The sequence below is a fragment of the Eurosta solidaginis genome, chromosome 1 (assembly GCF_040869045.1).
Source record: "Eurosta solidaginis isolate ZX-2024a chromosome 1, ASM4086904v1, whole genome shotgun sequence".
In the NCBI taxonomy this organism is placed as follows: domain Eukaryota; kingdom Metazoa; phylum Arthropoda; class Insecta; order Diptera; family Tephritidae; genus Eurosta; species Eurosta solidaginis.
Window position 1 is genome coordinate 24,207,745 of NC_090319.1, and position 21,761 is coordinate 24,229,505.

Here is a 21,761-nt window from a genome sequence, read left to right on the forward strand (position 1 = left end):
GAAATTTACATCACTTGTATTTTGTTCACGATCACGCTTACCAATAGTCGCAATCACGCACTCAAGAGTCGTCGCTTAGCTGTGACAATGTGAAGTTAGCTGTGACAACGTGAACCAACGATCTTCCGATTTGGGCTTTTGGAAAATATTCCCATAGTTGTGATTTTGTCAAAGCGACTTAAATAGTATCGGTAGATCAAACCAACAGCTTTAAAAAAATCACTAGGACTCATTGATTGTTACAGCACCTTGCGTTTTATTCGCAATCAAGCATGCCAATTATCGCAGCACTACACCCAATAATAATTTCCTGTCGCAGAAGTACTTAGATATAATTATAGGAGTCATAAAAAATTTGGATCAAGCTGCGACTTAGCAGCAGTTTCTGCGCCATCTACTGCTACTTACCTAGAGAAAAAGTCGCAGATTCGTCATTTCATAATATCGCAACAAATTTTTTTGCCTGAGAGCAGAGCTGCGTTTTCAGTTATTGTGAAGTGCAATTAAGAACTGTGACTTAGATCATGATTCTCTTTTATCACTAAGCAGCACAGTCATGTATAAAATTCGCTGCTATTTCTAAGTCACATGCCAGTTGCTGCGACTGATAAGTCACAGGCAAAGTACCAAAAATTGCATCACATTCTGTTAAGTTATACTTTCACTAAAATTGAAACTATATTCTGCAGGAAACAGAAAAATCACATTCACAAATCACTTTGTTCCGAAAAAGTCGCGAAATTAACCAGCCCTAAGTGTTCCATAGGTCAAGTAGTATCTTCACTTAAATTTTACTTACAGTTAGCGTGCGATTAAAAAGTCACAGTGTCAAATCATATTGTTTCGTAAAAATCACTAACTTCAATTGCTCTGTTTAGCAGTCCATTGCATCACTAAAATTTAAATTACATTCTTGGTCTTTTCACATGCAAGCCTGTATAAAGATTATCAAGAACATGTTTAAGTTTGTCGTGAAAACCCCTGAAACTGTGAACATCTGTATATAATGTGCTGCTTTAACCCAAGGTAAACGCTTCTTCTACTTCACAATGTCCTAATTTGCTATAAATAAATAATTGGCAATAATCAGCAACTAGAAATATTGCTTCCTTATAGCCACTCTGACATAGTAAGCAAAGATCCAAGTATACACCTATGTATTACATAACTGCAAAGGGTGTTTCAAAATATAATCAGCGTTTGATTTAAAGATAAATATTAAATATTAATAAAAAATAAATAAATAAATGTAAGGCGCGATAACCTCCGAAAAGCTTTTAGGCCGAGCTTCTCTTCCAATTTGCGTCGTGCTCCATTTTAGTTTTTCCTACAAATTGGCGGGACGGGACCTGCTTGTTTTATACCGACTCCGGACGACATCTGCGAGGTAGATGAGTTTTCACTGAGAGCTTTTCATGGCAGAAATACACTCGGAGTGCTTGCCAAACACTGCCGAGGGACGACGCCGCTTAGACAAATTTTCTTCTAATTGGAAAACCTTATTTCTAAAGTTTTGATGTTGCTTTGCCCAGGGTGTGGACCCAGGGCATTCGGTGGCCGCCGTGGTGTTAGTTAGTTGGATAAAAAAAAACAATACTTCTTCACTGGACTGGCAGTGAACAAGTATCCTAAATCGAAATAACACATTTGCAGAATGTCCCCTCACAAAATTCATTTAAGTAAAACAAGTTCCGTAAGCACACGCAGGCGAAGCTCAATCAGAGAGCAAGAGAGTCTTTGGTGTTACTACATAATATAAGAGTGATGTAAGTTTAAATTACAAATAGAATCCGTATACAAAAACGATATAGGTCTGAGTAGCTCGATCTGGGAAAAATCTCGCGAAGATTCAAGAGATTCGAGTGGTTCAGTGGTTTTTCTTCCAAAAACAGTACACTCACGAAATATCTTTCCAGCACTTTCTTAGCTGACTCGACAGCTCACCACAGATGTGCGAATTTTCTATAGGCCATTACGACCGAGACCCAGATGATCCCAAACATAAATACTTCGAGACAATCGCAAGCAAGTTCAGACTCTCTCAGACCATCCTCGATAGCATCACAATATCACCGGAAAGTATCACATGCACCGCTCTATAATCGCAGCGACCTCTGCTTGGAAGACGCCACCGTAATCGTGCAGCTTGACCTTATGGTTTTCGTCAAGGTTCGGAGGGAAACGTTTTCCCAAAACAACCTTTCCTCTCGAACTCGGTACATTCATCTATCAACTTTATAGCTCACTGCCACAAATGAATCATTCCAACAAATCTTCTTTCAAGGGAATAACGATGTTGAATGTTGCAGCTGTCGGCATTGAAAAGTGCGTCCTGCCTACGATACATTCGATGTTCATAACAAACCTGAAGTGCTCGTATATAGACACTCCATAGCCCGTAACACGAAGCCAGGCCAATGGCCATACCGAAATGGCGTTACTCGAAGAATTCAAAACACGTTGGACTAGCATTTAATTTAATACGAAGGTGGGTGTTGTTCCAGGATGTACAAGCTACAGCTAAACGCCTTTTAATTTATTAAAATCGTTACTCTCGAAAACCCTTTCAAAAGTCGAAACCGATACAGTACCGTTTACAACTGCTGTAACCGTGTGAAAAATGATTAACTTTCTCATTCATCATTCTGTTATTATTTCTAACTGAAAACATCACCGCCAAAAACCGTTTCTGTTTTCTTAAACGATTAAAGCTTAATCTTTTTTCGTGAGCAAAACTGACTCAGTTCTCGAATTCTATTTTAACAACTAAAGTAAATTTATACTTTTTATTGTATGGTTTGAAATCGTAACTGGTTAACACCGCTTTAGTTCTTGAAACTGAAACATCAACCGTTTAAGTCGTTTAAAAATTTATTTCTGTTTGATCGTTTGAAACTGAATCCAGTTTCGAATTAATCATTTATTATCATATTTACAGTTTAAACCCGTAAACGGTTAAAACCGTTTCAGTTCTCGAAACCAACACCATAAGAACTACAATTTTATTCAAATTTATTTTCGCTTTAGTTTAAAATCGTTTCGAGGTTTTATTTCTGTTTGCACCGATTAAAGTCTTGAAGCCGAAACCTTACCAGCTAAACTTGTTTAAAATTTACTTTTGTTTTGGCTTGAAATTTATTTTCAATTTACTTTTTTTTTGTGGTTTATAACTGTTTCATTCCTTGAAGCCGAAAACTTAGTAGTTGAAATCGTTTCAAAATTTTTCTCTTTTGTGGATTGTAACCTTAGCAGATTGAACGGCTACATTCCTTGAAGCAATACCCTGAACAGTTGAAATCGTTTCCAAATTTATACCCGTTTTATGGCTGACCAGCATAACCGGTTAAAACCATTTCAGTCCTCGAAACTAAAACCTTTGCAGATGAAATTGTTTAAAATTTTTTTTTAATTTGGTTTGCAATTGTTTCCAATTTTTGGTCGTTTAAACCCGTTTCATTTCTTGAAGCTGAAATCTTAACAGTTGAAATCTATTATAGTTTTTTTTCTCTTGTGGATTGAGACCGTAGCCGGTTGAAACCGTTTCATTTCTTGAAGCTGAAATCTTAACAGTTGAAATCATTTCTAGTTTTTTTTTTCTCTTGTGGATTGAAACCGTAGTCGGTTGAAACCGTTTCATTTCTTGAAGCTGAAATCTTAACAGTTGCAATCATTTCCATTTTCTTTCCTCTTGTGTATTGAAACCTTTGCCCGTTGAAAATGTTTCATTCCTTGAAGCCGTGTCCTGAACATTGTAAATTATTTGACATCCATATCTCCGTTTTATGGCCGACAGCCATAACTGGTTAAAATTGTTTCAGTCCTCGAAACAGAAACCTTGGGAGACTAAATTGTTTCAAACTTTATTTCCGTTTTGTGTTTGAATCCGCAAATGACTTTTACCGTTTCAATTCTCGAAACTGAAGCCTATTTTCAATACATTTCTTGTTTAAGGTTTGAAATTTTAATCATCGAATTCATTTGTTTCATATTTCGAGACCAATACAGTCAGCCTTTTAAAACTGTTTCAATTTTCTGAACCGGAATCTAGATCGTAGGCGAAATGTTCAACCGCTACATTTCTGAAATCAAAAGCATAACCGAAATCACATTTTTTTTTCATGCACCCTGTATTTATTTGGTTAGCATAAATAACCAGAAATGATTATACTGCACGCATACTCTTTCAACAACTCATTCGAAAATTACAGCATTTATCATTTTGTGCTGTAAAAAAGGCGTACTTATGAGCTAATTAAGGCACTTTCGTGTGCTAAAAGCGAGTAAATGTGAAACAACATGCTAGCAAATGCTGCTAAATATTAAACGCAAACATTACTATCGTATTAGTTACAGCCAGTGTCATAGGAAAATGTGTACGCACGTTGAAAGTAACAATATTACCTATTATTAAGGGCCATATTATGTATGACGCCGTGCCACTTTGGGTCGCAGTTACTACTACATAATACCAAAAATGTCACAAAGGCATTCAGATTTACTGCCACACACTGGAGTGAATGAATGCTCTTGTATCATACGGATTTTGTTACATACAATGCAATTTGTCCCTGAGGGTTTTCTAGGTGACACAATAGAATATTTATATTTTTTTAAGGATATGTAGTATTGTAATACTTTAAAGAAAAAACAAAAACAGAAAAAGAAGAAGGACGAAGTATCGGAAATACTTCCTATTTTTGATGTCTCATAAAAAATGAACAAAACGTCACAAATAAAAGGTTGTTAATAATCTGTACTTTCAGTGCTTCCATTAGCTTCTACTAGAGATATATATACACCGCCGATAAACGCCGTCGCCGCCGCCGATTTAGGTCGTTTTTCGCACGCCGCCGCCGAATGTCAAAAATATCGGCGCGGTATTATATTTCCTACTAGTTTAAGACTGTTTAGGCCATTTATTGTTCATGTCGAAAATTGGTCCGATATGGTCGAAAGTGGTAGCAACGGATGCGCATCGCTGCCAGTTATAAGAAACTAATTAAAAAATTTTACTCTTTCTAATTTTTCTAAAGTTATTTAAAAAAAAACAGGCACTTTCAATGCTAGCTTAACACGGACTTAATAAAACAAAACACTAAAAGAAGGGTTATATTATAAATTTATATGCTCACTTTGGATATTTTTTTCAAAAAATTAATAATGAACAATCAAGTCAAATAAAATTACCCAAGGTTAGAAAAACCAAATTACCCAAAAAGGTGCCGATTCTTTTTTTAATTTTATATTGCGATTGGCTGAAAGAATAAGCGAAATCAGTGATGCCAAATCCTTTACTAGGTTCTAGGGGCATAAACACTCCTTTGAAATGATTCCTACCTCATACTTAAGTTGAGAATCTATGTACGTATGAGAAGGGTTTAAAAAATCACTTGTGCTTATATTCAAACATCTGTTGTTCATTTGCGAAACTATACCAAACGTCTGAAATGTTAATTTTGATTTTCACACTTCATCCTTCAACACCCAAGTCTCCCGGTTTGACATTTCCTAAAGTTGGCGGCCCTATACAAAACTAGTCCCTTGGAGTGAATCACATTGATTATAGACTATCAACCAAGTTCAAAAATCACCTACACGTTTCGGCTAGTTTTACAAATGTAAATACGTAGGCACATATATTTACCAGTTGAGGCTTTGTCCTTCGCAAGAACACTCAAAGTGTTGAAGTAAAAGCTTTTCCAAGACAGTCGAACTAATGACTACCCTAACGTAGTGGACAGTCAAACTAGTCTGAAGCTACGCGGTCATCCATAATGAGCTCTTATATCATAAGGCCTGAAAACAACATTTAACATCTTTCAACTTAAAATCGGTCGACTTTCATTCTAAAATATCGTTTTGATTTAACGAAGACTATTGAAATAAATGTTGTGAACACAAACGTCTGCAAGCTTTGGTCTACATTTTAAAAATTGTATCCAGGGTACTCGTAAAATACTAATTATGTAGATGCGCCGAGGCTTATACGATTTTCACCCATTCCGCAATGACAGCCGCTTAGACGAGGGCGGCATCTTTGGCCGAATGGTAACTCCCTAACATTTCAAGGTGCTTTTCTGACGCAGCTCGGAAGCATAACTCCACAAAAGCATCCATTGGAAAGTCTTCGGAGCTACGCCTAGAGCTTCTAGGAAAGGTATGAGTTCGAAGTCGCAGTCCTATAGCTTCTGTGCTGGCATACGGTGTGAGGGTCAGGAGGCGAGGTAGCGACTGGTGGTCGGGATTGCTACTGTTCGCACATCGGGAATTGTAGCTGTTAAAAACAGCCGAAAAAACTGGAGGCGCCCTGTGCAACGAGAGTCATGAGTATTAATTGACCATTAATAGAAACCGTAAGTCGCCTTCGTGCCACAAATGATTTAAGGAAATTGTGTTCGCGACGATTACTAGGAGTTAACCCTAGGTAATCTAAGCTTTGAACTTCATATACAGACAAAAGTTTGACTATTTTATGTATCTCTATTTCTTTTCAGCAGACGCAGCAGTAACAATTCCAAATTCCGGGGTTAGGTTCGAAGCCTCTCTTGAGTAAGTGAACGAGGGACAATCCCTCCGCAAGGAGCTACTCCTGAAAATTTTTGAACGGTCTGCGAGATGTTGAGGAAAACCCCGGATATTTCCGAAATGGACAACATGACCTTTCCTAAATATTATTTTTTTAAATAAAAAATCAAGCTTTTCAAAGTAAGAACACCGGCGTACGCCGGCAAGTTGCCCACGCCGCCGCCGCCGTTATATAATACAGCCTACGCCATCGCCGCCGACAAAGCGATCGGCGTAAACCCCTAGCTTCTACTATGGGTTTTTAACGATGTGGCATGGAACTAACAAGCATTGCTGTTTCCTCTAATTGATAAAGTTACACACTTAAAATAAAATAAATGTAAGGCGCGATAACCTCCGAAGGGATTTTAGGCCGAGCTTCTATTCCAATTTGCGTCGTGCTGCTCTTGATTTACCCTACAAATTGGCCGTACGGGACCTACATATTTTATGCCGACTCCGAACGGCATCTGCAAGGCAGATGAGTTTTCACTGAGAGATTTTGATGGCAGAAATACTCTCGGAGCGCTTGCCAAACACTGCCGAGGGGCGACCCCGCTTAGAAAAATTTTCTTCAAATTGAAAAACCTTATTTCTAAAATTTTGATGTTGCTTTGCCCGGGGTGTGACTCCAGGGCATACGGTGTGGTAGGCGGAGCACGCTACCATCACACCACGGTGGCCGCCTTACTACACACTTAGCAGTCCATATAAAGTTTAAGTGCATATGTATATTAGACTGGGTTGGTCCCCATACAAAAAAAAATTGCAAATGTCCGCCCTTAAATTTAAGGATTATGTTGAGAGGGTTTCGGAAAAAAAATTTTGTTTTGATCCTTCGAAATACAGCCGAAAAGGTTTTTTCGTTGTAACTTGGTTATTTGACGTCCGATTTTTAAAATTGATATATCGTTATTTTGTCCTTAGGAAGCTTCACATTGCCGTTTAATGTCTTTGCTTTTAAGCTATGAAGTTGTTTTCACATGATTAGGTCAGCTAACAAAGTTCTACCCCCCTAAAGTATTATTTTATTTTGCCAAACGAAAGTACTTAAAAATGTTGCCTTCAAACCATATTACTAAAATAATAAACAAAGAAGTTATAGCACTTTCAATGTTTATTGCAACTGTTATTTTACCTGATTCTTATTATGAAACTCATGATATTTTTGGAGGAAAAATTTACGGGTTTGCATTGAAAAGTTAATAAATATATGCCAAATATCATATATATGGGAAGTCAAAGTAAATAAGTGAGTCAAACCTGTTGTTTCATATTTATAATCATAACACTATGCGTAAAAATCAACCTTTTTTCTAGATATTGGACAAAACCCCCTTTTTTAGAGATTGAGGCTTAAGTATACAAAGTACTATCTCTGTTTTTCGAAGTTATCCTCCAAAAAATATATATCGGCTTTCGAAATTCGAAATTATATATTTCGAAATTTTATTTTTTTGTTAACGCGTTCAGCAAATTAAAAAGTAAATATGTGGTCGTGGTCCGCTCCTTTCCTTCATTTGAAGGGCTGAATTCTTTTTTTGAGAAATTTATTATAACAGCTGTTATACGTGGTGAAAAGTCAGACTCTGACTTCTGACTACAGTCAGACTCTGCTGTTTCACATATTAAGAAATTTATATATGTATACTAGAAGACCCGGCAGACGTTGTCCTGCCCTAAATTTGGCCTATCTGCATACATTTCAATAAGCTTTTTCCGTTTGACCCCGCCCTCACCCCTCTTCGCTTTTTCCTTCGCTTCATCTATCTCCATCTTCCTCTCATTCTATCTCTTTCTCAATATCCTTCTCCTTCTCTCTTTTCTCTTCTCTCAATTTCTTCTCATTCTTCTGCATCCTTTATTGCCTCTCCCAGAGGGTGGTATGTATTTTATTCCAGTCCCAGTCCCACTCCGAGTCTCAGTCCCAATCCTAGTCCTAATCCCAGTCCCAGTCCGTCTACGGATAATATATTACTCTGTACTAAAGCACTCATCAACAGCTTTTATTTGATATCCATATTGTATAAACACTGTCTAGGCATTCACTGGCCCACGTTTTGGCTTATATCTCGAGACCCTAGTCACCCAGGGGTATGTAAATTACCCTCTACACAACTAAAGACTCTCCTGAATTAAAAAAAATGTCATAGTACCTCTAAATCGCGGGCCCCCTCAGAAACCCCCACCCTCTCGGCGGGCCTGGTGATGTGCTATACTTGATATCATTCGCTATAATATTTTTTATTGATAAGCAGGCTGTTTAATTAAACACCAAGCAATTACACGGAAGTATATCCGCACCGCCTGAAAATATGAGTGCCACTGCGTATACGTAACATTTTATTATTACGTATTAGCGTTGCCAAATGTCCCGTATTGGCCAGGACATCCGGTATTTTTCACAAATTTTAAAGTTTCCCGCCGGCAAATGCTATGTCCCGGCATTTTCACAATATCAAAGTTAATAAATTATAATCTGCGACGAAACATGACCATATTTGCGGCTTCGATTGTATTCAGCTCATTAGCATATTGCATGCAATTCTGTAAAGAAGAAAAATTCATCCCTACTGTGGTTCTGAATATTGCCAATGTTTGACATTTCGCACACCTAAATATTCATTTTGCAAGGCAAGTATTCTGTTTTAAAATAACTTTAGCAAAATGAGTTCATAGAATATTGAATTCGCATTAAACACAGTAAACTTACTAATTATTAGCCTGTTTCATAAAAATATTTGTTATAAATAAATGAGTTTAAAAAATTTAATTCAATCTAAAAATGATTTCGTCGAAATGAGAAACCCATACAAATATATAGATGTTTCTTATTTTTCAAATGTCCCGGGAAATTTGGCTGAAATTTGAGGTTTGTCCCGGGAACCCGAAATAAAAATTTGGCAACCCTATTACGTACAAACAAATATAAAAATTTGCAATAAAATAATATTGCGACTATAAACTGAGATAAAACCTATCCTATGTCTCACGTTAGATCAAACTACACACGGGGTGCAAAACAAATTCAAAATCGATTCAGTAGTTTAGGAGTCCATCGCGGCCGAAAAAGTTGTAACACGTGTTTTTTATATATTAAGATTGATGAAAACATGTCGACATAATCTGTTGGTGACAATGCATGAAAGAGCAAAAAGTTGAGAGTTTGAGTAATACTTTTTATTCATACTCAGCTGGATATCAAAATTGATAATTTCAATCTCAATAGAAATTAACATTCAGATTTTAAATCTTTCATTAGTGGAGCTGAACAAAAATCTGATCAAATTTCATACAAATGTATTGAATTTATGTCCAGATAGAGGATTTTTGAAGCAAATCCTGATGTGTGCCGTTCTTAAAACTAAACTCAAAAATAAGGAAGTTTGAATTTAATTGTTCAATTGTGGATCAAATTTAGTTGAGTTGAATTAAAGAAAACACATTTTGATAATGCTTTAATGCCCGGTTTTTCAGTGCGAGTTGAAACTGCAGTTGAAGTTGACTAGAGCTTAACCCTGACACTATGACCATTTAAGCTTAGATGAGCAACAAAATAGACCAGAGTCAATAGAGATGCAGTTTTTACTTGTGTCTTTAAGAAATTTTCATTTAGCCTCTGTGTATAATCTTCGGTTAAAACTTATCAATCTTCCAACTCTCGCAAGTCATAGTGAAATGCTAGGCGTATTATTCTAAGCTAAGCTACTGCATGGACTGATTTCTAGCCCCTTTCTTTTGAACGAAGTAAACTTCAATGTTCCATCACGAGCGTCAAGACATTACAAACCTCTTCTTTTGAGGCAGTGCAGAACTAATTACGAATTAAATGAACCTCTTCGGTGCTTGTGTCATGATTTTAACTCTCATTCGAATTCATTTGATACAACAGATGCACTCTTTACTATAAAGAAAACTCTCCTATCCTATCTTGTTTTATAAAATTTAAAATACAAAATTGGACCCCCTTCCTAAAATCTTGGAACCACCATTGCTCTTAGCTTTTCTATAAATTATTTCGAACCAAACCTGCTGGCATAGAAAATGGCAGGCTAGGGCTTATTCTAGTATAGGCTTACCTAAAATTGCCAATATTGAGGACAAATAAAATATTGCTTAATATGCTCTTAAATATTTACTGTCTCCAGGCTTTACATCAATTTGGAACAAAACTAAAGTCCATATAATTCTGTCAATCAGTTTAAACAAACGTGTATGTGTGTGCGTGTGCAAATGGCAATGCAATAACTTATACCTAAATAAATATGAACGCAAATATTATTTCTAACAAAGAGCCATTTTCCTAATATGAGTCCTTTACCTTTAGCCCCATCAATACAAAAAAAAAGGATTCAAATTTGTACATCAACCAATCTTTAAAAGAAATTTGCAGAGATTTGGTAATTTCAATAAACTTAAAAAATAGTATTAACCTTCTATTACAAAGCAATATAAAAATATTTTTTTTACACAAACCCAATAAAATTTTATTGAACAAAGCGGCAAATAACAAGAAACACATTCGATAAACGAAATTGTAAAAAAAAGTGAGTTAATATGAGTTTGACTCCTTAACATGCGCTAAGATTAAAATTGCAGCTCGAGTTGTAGGAAACGGTAAATCCTTTTTTCTTTTGGGTTAAACATTCATATATTGATATGCTAAGGCATTATTATTTGCATACAATCATTTTCCTACTTTTCTTCTCTATTACACAAGTATACACGGTTTTGGATCTAGGCAACTAAAAGTAGTTTTTAAGACAATCTATGATGCTGAATCCGATTCTTCATTCCGTTTTTTAAGATTGATTCAAGTTTTTAATACAGTCAATAAATTCATTTTTAAAGATTTTTGTCAAATAATATTCATTTTATTAACTTAAGAGTAACAAATCAGAAATAAAGATTGGTGAAATTTTGCCTTTTGTAGTGTTTAGTATCTGTTTCGCGTATTAGAGTCCAACAGTAGTTGCTCATCATGCCTTCATCCCAAAATCCTTGGTATCGTCTTTCAATGTTGGCTAGATCTTGGTGTAGCCGTTCTCCTTGTTCGTCGCTCGTATCACCCAAGTTTTGGGGAAAAAATCGAGATGGGACATTCTAACTTATGTTGCCTTCTTTTTTGAAGAACGGTCGAAGTGCCTGATTTCTGTTTCTGTATACAGTAACTTTTGTTCGAGAGTCTAGATATTTCCATTGCTGCAACCGTGATGCTAGCAACTCTGCTTTTTTTTTGGACAAATTCAAATCACGAATCAAATCGCTTAGTTCATCTTGCGAAATTAAATGTGTCGCTTCAATGGCAAAGTCCCTTTCACTGCTCGGGGGTGATGGAGTTAAAGTTTCCAGAACGTTTCCACTTATACTTTGACAAACTGGCAATGAATCATTAGCAGTACGTGGAACTGGCTTGGATACTGATGATACATAAGGATATTTATATATTTTTTTTTTTTTTGCATTTATACCCGTAACTTTCATCAAACAAAAGTAGCAATCATCTACATGGTGTTTGGGTTCTCTCCAGAGCGCTGGCATTGAAAAGGAAAAGTACTCACGTTCTCCCAATGGCCACTTATACAGCTTTGTTTTGCATGCGTTACAAATGAATTTCGGTATCCATGACTTATGAGTGTCTCCTACTCTGCAAACAAAGTAGGCAGATACGCATCTTTGAGCGCATTTGTTATTATTTTGCCACATTGTTCAATCATATAACAACCACAAACGTAACAAAAATACTTTGAAACAGCTTTGCAACACTGTCTCTGCATTTTTATTTGCTCTAATCACTTACATTATTTTAGATTTACAGTTGAAATGACTTATCAAGCAGTGCCACTATTTAAAAGCTGCTATAACAGCACAATGGTGCTTTCATGCGAGAACTCGGAATTTATAATCAGTCTTAAAAAACTGAATGCAGATTCGAATTCAGCATATCAAATATAGTTAAGAATCGTCCTTATCTGCTCAGATCCAAAAGTTGACCTGAATTTGTAAACTTGTGTTATTTAATGCCATTTAGGTTTTTTAAAGAAGCACAATAATCTTTTATAAATGGGCCATAAGCTTATAAACAAAATATAACTTAAGTCGCCTAATACCACAAACATCCATCTATTAAAGGTTTATTATTTATGAAGGGATAGAAACAAAATTATATAAAAATACGTTCAATAAAGTAATCAAAATAAAATGTCGAATTTAGTGTTTTTCATTTGGCTTTTTCCAATAATATTTGTATAAATTAAAGACTCAAATATCAAGAGCAGAGCTGCTATACACTTATAGCACTTTAGTTTCTGTTTTGCACTGAAGAATAGGCAATGACACAAATTCAAACTTTGAATATAAAAAAAAAAATTTTTCAAACTCGATTCATATGAAAGTGCAAAGAAAAAGCATTTCCATATTAAGCCAAAGCACTTCGGTATGATTTCAAACTTACACTAACAAATGGACAACAAAAAAATTTTAAAAATATTTTAGCACTGAGAAAAATTTTAATTAAAAATTTATTTATTAGAGGGATCATTAAAATTCTTTGAACATTGGAAATAAATTATTATTTTTTTCCAATTTAAAAAAATTAATTACTTTTATACTTATACTAGCAGGGTACTCGGCGTTGCTCGGCTTGTGCAGATACTAATCTCAATAGGAAGGTGTATTTGAACGCATTCCTTCCCGTTACTCAAAGTCCAGCAATCAGTATATAAGATTTTATGGATATTCAAAATGTATCTCCCGAATTTTTCTCATTCTTACCCTTTGCAATTTCCTTATCTCTCCCTCTTCTTTTTTTACACCCTCTACCTCTCTACTTTCTTTCATGAGATCCCTCATTCCTCTAATTTATCATTTTTCGCTTTATTTTTCAAATTTTATTTTGTCACACATAATTCGTACTCAAAATCTCATAGCTTAATCAACTTATTTTAGCTGCACAATTTTTGTCTGTCATCTCATATAGACAGCTATTTTTACAAGGAATGCTTAAATTTAATAAAAAGTTTAAATCACTCAATGTATTCGCTTTAACTTTTTGTGAATTCAATGCTATTACCAAACAAAAGTTACGCACTTAAATGCGCGAATAAATTTTGCTGACATGTAAAAGTTGTCGCACCACCCGTTGGCGCACGTGAAATTGGAAAAAAAAATTTCTTATTAATTTAAATTAAAATTCTTAGTTCTGAGATATGAAAAATCTTCGTCTTGATCGAAGGAACCTATACTCAAAATTTGGTGATGATTGAAGTGTGGGAAATACGCTTCAATAGGGAACAAACACACAGAGTTTGATTTTTATATATATAGATAAACTAGCTTACCCGACAAAGTTTTTCCTGCCCGAAAACTGGTTTGTCCGCTTTAAAAGGGAGTCTCGCTTCCTCTCTCTCTATCCCAATCTATTTTAAAAAATAAATAAATTTAAGGCTCGATAACCTCTGACGAGACTTTAACTTCTCTTCCAATTTATGTCGTGCTACGCTGCTACGAATTGGCGGGACAGAACCTACTTGTTTACGCCGACTCCATACGGCATGAATTCTCACTGAAAAGCTTTTCATGGCAGAAATACCCTCGGAGTGCTGGTGAAATCACTGCTGAGGGCTGGTCATGCTTAGAAAATCTTTCTTCTCCCGATCTCTTTTACTTTATTAATTATTCTTCCTTGGATTTCTAGTCTCAATCTTTTTAGAGCCGAATGCAACAGTTTTTTGTTTTTGTTATAAGTTTGAAAACATTACGGAATTATTTTGGGATAATTTTTGAACTATTTCAGGAGGTTTGGGGAGATTGTAAGACAGTTTTCAAGGCTATTGAAAGAGGGACTGTCTCGTGATTTTTTCTCAACTACTTGGAAAATTTTCAGAGCATCACGTGGGATACGCTATTTTTTCGCAAAATATTTCACGATTTTTTTTTAAAGTGTTTTTGGATTCTTCCACGACGGTTTTGAGACCATTTTCGTTATCATATTAGGACCATTTCGGCATTGTTGTCTGAACTTTTCCGGAACATTTCGGAAATATTTTTTTTAATATTATAATATTGGGAATTATTTTCATACATTTACGGTATTATCTCGTCATAAATTGGTAATTGTTTTCAAAAATTTTCCGGGATCCTTTGCGAAAGATTTTCGCAATGATGTTCTTCGCAATAGTGTTGTTTTTTGATTATTTTGAAATCAATTCTGGACTGGTTCCTGGCAGAATCATTTCGATCTTATCGAAACCAATCGAAATTGTCTGTAAGACATTTGATATCGTTTCGGAATTATTTTCTAAATTCAGAACATCTTCGAATTAACACGGAACGATTTCAGGAATAACTTTGGGACCATTTTGACATTTCAAGGTTTTTTCGGCAATATTTCGTTATTATTCTGGTTTTTTTTTTTTAAATTATCTCAGGGCAAGTTCCGGAATGGTTTACTGAACTTTTTCGATATCACTTTGGAATTTTTTTCGAAATAATTTCGACGTTTGTCTTCGGAATTGTTCTCAGAAATATTCCAGCATCATTTGGTATTACAATCGGAAGATTTTCGGACTAATTTGGAAGCACTCAGTATTGAAATAAATCGAACAAAAAAATGTTGAAAGAGTATTCAGGACATTTTTCTAACTATGTTTGAACCATTTTGTTGGAACTATATTTCCTATACAGTTCTGGACCGTTTTATGAGTGTAACAAGATTAATACCTCAACTACTTTCGTTACTTTTCGCAAATGTTGCGGAAATATATCGGAATATTTTCGGAACTGTTTTATTTTCGAGACCATTTGAAACTTGTCTGTACGAAATTTTGTGTAATTTCGGAGTTCTTTTCTATGCTATTTCGGTACATTACCGTGTCATTTGCGGACAATTATACCTTTCATGAATATGAAATAATATATTAACTTTGGTCCGATGTTTGTAACGTTGAGAAATATAGAAGATAGACTCACCATTAAGTAATCTTAAATTAATTGATCAGGGTGACCAACTGAGTTGATATAGCCATGTCCGTCTGTCCGTCCGTCTTTCTGTTTGAACGCAAACTAGTCCCTCAACTTTTGAGATATCTCAATGAAATTTGGCACAAGGATGTATTTTTGTATTATATTAGACATTTGTCGGATCCGATAGGATCGGACCACTATAACATATATCTCCCATACAACCGATCATTCAGATAAGACGATTTTGGTCGTTCCTGCCGCAATTTAGAAAGGAACTCGGTGATATATATTCTGGTATATCATAGAAGATATCCTGAAAAAATCACTTTGATCGGAGCTATATATAGTTATATCCCATACAACCGATCGTTCAGATAGAAAGATTTTTGGCCATTTCTCCCTTAATTTAGAAAGTATAAACGTGAAACTCGGTGATATATATTTTAATATATCGTAGAAGATTTTCTGAAAAAATCACTTTGATCGGATCTATATATAGTATGTATCCCAAACAACCGATCGTTCAGACAGAAAGATTTTTGGCAATTTCTCCCTTAATTTCCAATATAAAAACGTTGAACTTGGTGATATTTATTCTAATATATCATAGAAGATTTCCTGTAAAAATCAATTGGATCGGAGCTATATATAATATATATCTCATACACCGATCGTTCAGTTAAGGGGGTTTTTTGCCATTTTTTATTTTATATTTATCTTAAAAATAATTTAGGTATGTACATCTGTTCACTATATATTTTTTATCTTATACATCCGATTATTTGGAGATTACGAACAGGATAAGATTATTTATTGTTCAGCCCCATTCATGAAAGGTATGAAGTCTTCGGCACAGCCGAAGACAGTCCCGTCCTTGCTTGTTGTCTTTTTAGCCCTTGGGACTGCTATTATTTTGTAAATTTCGTGTCGTCATTTTGGGACCACCATACCTGGATGAATTTCCAAACTTTTTTGAAAGTACCTAAATATGGTAAACAAACGAGTTATGCTGCATTTTGTTTTTGTTGTTGTTGTTGGAGCGACAAGGTTGCTCCCCGAAGGCTTTGGGGAGCGTTATCGATGTGATGGTCCTTTGCCGGATACAGATCCGGTACGCTCCGGTACCACTGGATTTTGATATATTTTTCTTTAGAATATCCGTTACAAAAATAACTTCTTATTTGAAGAAGTGACTGCGCCATAGGTAACTTTTCGATTCAACTAAATTCAGCTTCAGACAATGCAGCCCAACACTCATTGTTCAGAGAAACCATTTTCAGATTTTCGCTTCAAAACCAAACTTTCACTTTTCATTGCTTTAAATTTACTGTCAAAATAATAAGAAACTTCGACAGGAAAACTTTAATTAAGAGGTAATGACATATTAACTGTGCATAATTTCCAAACTTGCATAATACCCCTTTACGAATAAATTAAAGTGGGGATCAAAACTTATACACAACTTTGTTCGATCACATTGCCGCCACAACCTTACCCCAGCATGGAAATGAAAATTTGAAATTATAAGGACATTAGACGACAATGTGATAAGCAGTCTTCCATTTGTTGACCCATCAAAATAGTTTTCATTTAAATCAATTAAGTCAACTTTCACCCCATTGCTGCTTTATTTTTGAATAATATGTACATTGCTAAGCAACATTTTTGTATGTACGCAGGTACAATAGTTTCCCCCTTTACTCAATTTTTGACGTAAAATGCGACTCATTGGAGGTAGCAACTGTGATTCTCAGATTTTGGCTGGCAGATAACGTAATTGTATTCCTTTTTTCTTTGGAAGTTTATGAATTGAGTCATGTCAAAGGTGAGGTAAAGAAGTCCGAAGCACATTCTTAAGAAACAGCGGTAGCCCTTGATGCTCACGTATGGGTGCACGGTCAGAATCTAATAATAAGGTGTCGTTCAGTTACAAGTAAAACGATCAGCACCTGTATGGATGGATCTAAAATGATGCACCGAAAGAAGATACTCGCAACCTACCGTATTACTGCTATACGACGACGCGATCTTGGTTTTGTCTCGAAAATTCCCAGTAGAGGTACTGTCAAGTGAAATAGCTGATCTGTATGACATTGGAATTGGCCGACAGTCTGAAGATGCCAAGAAAAGCTCAAGGTTGCGAACATTAATTAGATGGCAAGAAAGGTGGAAAGAATAGAGGAGAGGGCGCTGGACCTTCATTTTAGTTCGGAATATACACGAATGGTGGGAGCGGAACCAGGGCGAACTAAATATTCACCTCGCGCGGATATTGAGTGCGCACGGCGGTTTCAAAGAGCATCTACATAATCGTAGGGTAGAGGAGGATCCCTTCTGTCCACACTTTCCCATCAAATTGAAAAAGAAAGAACACGTAATTTTCATTGCCCTTCTTTTCACAGCAAACGACTCTCTGCACGCAGAGTATTTGGAGAGAAGCCCTCCATTGGGAATATATTTCCCCTAATGCGCAAAGACATACAATGTTGAACTGCGGTGAGTAAAATGGTGAGTAAAACGGAGCACACAGAAAAGCTGGTGAGTAGCAGTGGCGTCTAAATCGCCTTCCCCCCGTGACATATGCCTCACAGCGGTACCGTGGGGGCAATATGCTGCCCCAAACGTTTAAGAAAAACAAAAAAAGAACAACGAGGCCCGCTTCAGACGATCTCCAAGTCATCCTTGTAAGATCAGGGATGACTTGCGCCATGCTGACACCCTTTCCTCGTAGCTGACTAGTAGGAATAGATAAATATGCTGGAAGGTTTATTTTTCACTTCAGAGAATTGCCATTGTTGGTCATCAGCTATTGTTTGCTGCCTTTTGGCCAGCTGTTGTATGTTTGCCGTGTTGCATTTCAATATATGGCTTCTAAAGTTATAGTGAAGGTCATGTTCAGTGTAAAGTTGGCATCCCAAATGCGAATTTTTTTAATAAAAATTAAATGATTTTTTTGCCCAAAGTTAGCTCAAGATAGCCCACCCTTTTTTGTTTGGCCACCTTCCGAAAAAAATTTCCAGAAAACAAATTTCAATCTGTATGAAGTTGGCCCCCCGAAATGTATTTTTTTTTTCATAAAAATTGCATGGTTCGCTTGCGAAAGTTAAGCCCAGGATAGCCGAACCTACCGCATACATATAATATAACCAGCAGCTTAAAGCGAAGAAAATGTCTCACATATACATATGTAGTCATCAGCTAAGGGCAGAAGTGGTTACTCACACACACACATGCATATAACTAAATAACCAAGCAGGAGATACAACTGCTCTAGAAGGTGAAACATCTAGACCTCAGGAGCAATATGCGAACGAGGCAGCAGAGAGTATTAAAGCAGCGCAAGCTGAGGAATAATTAATCAGTTTGATTTAAACACGCTATTAGTTGTGAAGTTAAGTAAAATTGTACTACTCACAAAGTAGTCTAAATAAAGATCATTTTGCATTACTGAATATTGGAGTTATTTATTCGACAGTTCACAGATTCGAACGTTAGCAGATTGTATACAATTAGCAGCAATTTCCCAAAAATCGTTACACTATTATAAGTTTATTAGCCATACCCCCGACATAACGCACAAATTAAACCCAAAACACTAAGCTTTTTTAAATATTTCTCCCTATAGATTTTTTTCCAATCCCTTAAGCATTGCCTTGAAATATTTGACCTCACTCAAGTGTTTGTAGTTCAGCTGCTGCGTCTACTCATTAATGAACTGCAGTCAGCTGAAATCAACAACAATTTAATACAAACAAACATACATATGCCTAACACATTGACCTCATTTCATGTCAATTTAATAATCGTTTATTTACCCACTCAGACATTACTGCGTCTACTTTTTGCTGTTTTCGTATTTAACGCGTCATATGGCATTATCAAATGTTGACTTACTCTGCAGTTATTTACTTTCAAATGATTTCTATTTCAACGCTTTTCTTTAACGCCTGCACTTTTCTTATTCTTCTTCTCTTTCCCTCACTCTCAGGTCACTGGCCCCTCGGCTTTGTGTGGTGCAACATTTATGTGACTTGCGATGTATTGGCCTGCTCTTCAAGTATCCTGCATATGTGTTTCATTAGCCTCGGACGTTATTTGGGCATACGAAATCCGCTGGGATCACGACATCGTTCAACTAAACGACTTGCTGGTATAAAAATTGCTATTGTGTGGGTAATGGCTATGATGGTTTCGAGCTCAATTACAGTTTTGGGTAAATATGCGCATTTATTGTAAACATTTTACTATAGCACTGATATTTTTGCACTTAATAAATATTTTAGACAGTGACTTTTTACAGGGACCCAATCAGTTACGAACTTTATAATACAAGCTACCAAAATCTACTAAACTACAGTAAACCATTGACTTTTATTTTTTTAATTCCGATAACTTCAATTAAACTAAGTCAAATATTTTTTACGGTTATTGTTTGGGACCGGTTATTTTTTGAAATTGTCTTGGAACCCGTTACTTTGTTAAAACCAGTTATGTTTTTGAAATCGGCTACTATTCTGTAAAACGTAAATCTTTGGAACCGACTACTGTGGTTTTAGGACCGGTTTTATTTTTGGAACCGCTTACTTTTTCGGAACCGATAACTATTTTGCAACGCCTACCGTTGCTTTCCCTTGTTTTTGTTGTAGCTACCGCTACCTTTTATTTCCATTCCTTCTTTGAAATCGTTCACTTCCTTAGATCAGTTCCTTCTTTCAAAATGGTAACATTTTTTAAACCTATTTCTTCTTAAAACCAATTGCTCTCCGCTATGGAACTGGTTACTATTTTTGAACTGGTTATTTTTTTTTTTAAATGTGTTACGAAAAACGTGTTATCTTTGGCACAATTGCTTCTTTTGGCTCCGGTTACTTTTTTTTACTCGTTACTTCTTTCGAACCAGTTGTTTTTTAAAACCAGTTGCCAGTAGTTTTCCATCTGGAAATGGTTATTTTTCTGCAACCGGTTATTTTTTGAAACTTGTTTGGAAGCGGTTTGATCGCTTCCTATTACGTAAAAGGTATTTCTTCGGAGCACCTCCTTCTTTGGAACCGATTACTGCGGTTTTTTTTTTTTTTTGAACATGTTACGGTTTTGGAAACGGCTACATTTTCAAAACCACTCCTTTTTAGCAACCATTAGAATTTCATTTTTAATCCATCTTTGAAACCGGTTACTTCCTTAGAATATTTGCTTCTTCCGAATAGTTACTTCTTTTAAACGGACTACTTTTAAAATCAACTGTTTTTTATTTTGGAACTGGTTACTTTTTTGGAACCGTTTATCTCTTTTAACTATAATACGAAAAATGTGTCATCTTTGGAACAGTTGTTTCTTTTGGTTCCGGTTACTTCTTTTTTTGTACTAGTTACTTCTTTCGAACCGATTCTTTTTTGAAACCAGTTGCTAGTTGGTTTCCACTCTGGAAACGGTTGACTATTTTTGAGCCGGTGACCAGTTGCTACTTTCAGACCAGCGAATTTTTAGAACCGTTCACTTTTTAGGTACCAGTTGCCTTTGTAAGTCAGCTGATTTTTTTTAACTTTTTGAATTTGGTCACTTTTTTACTTCTTAGTTTTTAAGAACCGATTACGTTCTGGAGCCGGAGTTTTTTTTTAAACCGCTAACATTTTTGAACCAAACGTTGAATGTAACTGGAAACTTTTTCAAAATCTTTATTAATTTTAGTGTTGGAAACTCTATTTAAACCTTTGAACTTACTTGGCGGTGGCAAATTTGAAATTGAATTTGGGAATCTAGCATACTTTTTAAGAACTGAGTTCTTTTTCAGAAACACACTTTTGTAAATGTGGTCACTTTTTGAAAAACTTTGCATTTGAAAAACATTTTTAAACATTATTAAAAATTTTTTTAGATCTATAGACTGTTTAAGAACCCCTTTTTCATTTTTAGTAACATACTTTTTCAGAAATGGAAACAGCATTCAACTTTTCCCTTTTTAGATTTTATCTTTAACTTTCTCAGAAAAGTTAGGTTTTTTGAAACACTTTTAATTTTTGTAGCCATACTTTGTTAGAATTGTTAACTTTCTCAAAACCTTTATTAATGTTAGGATCGGCAATTTTTTTTTTTTTAATTTAAACTTTTACAAAAATTTAAATTTGACATTTAGTGTTCGAATCACTGCGACATCAAAGACTTAAGACTTTCATGTACTTTCGATCCAATAGCCAAAACTGCTACTTATTCCTGTTAGATTAAACTACCAATATCTG

General features: G+C 35.5%; 1 protein-coding gene across 6 annotated transcripts in view; it reads left to right on the forward strand.

Annotated features, from left to right (window-relative positions):
* 5-HT2A (5-hydroxytryptamine receptor 2A) overlaps positions 1-21,761 on the forward strand; it is a 300,397-nt gene that overhangs the window by 109,277 nt on the left and 169,359 nt on the right. For all 6 annotated transcript variants that reach the window (XR_010952932.1, XM_067783074.1, XM_067783099.1 and 3 more), the window contains exon 4: positions 19,517-19,741. Coding sequence is in view for 5 of the 6 variants with exons in the window: in XM_067783074.1 (XP_067639175.1) it covers positions 19,517-19,741 (225 nt within the window). In the remaining variant the exon portion in view is untranslated. The remainder of the gene's footprint in view (positions 1-19,516; positions 19,742-21,761) is intronic.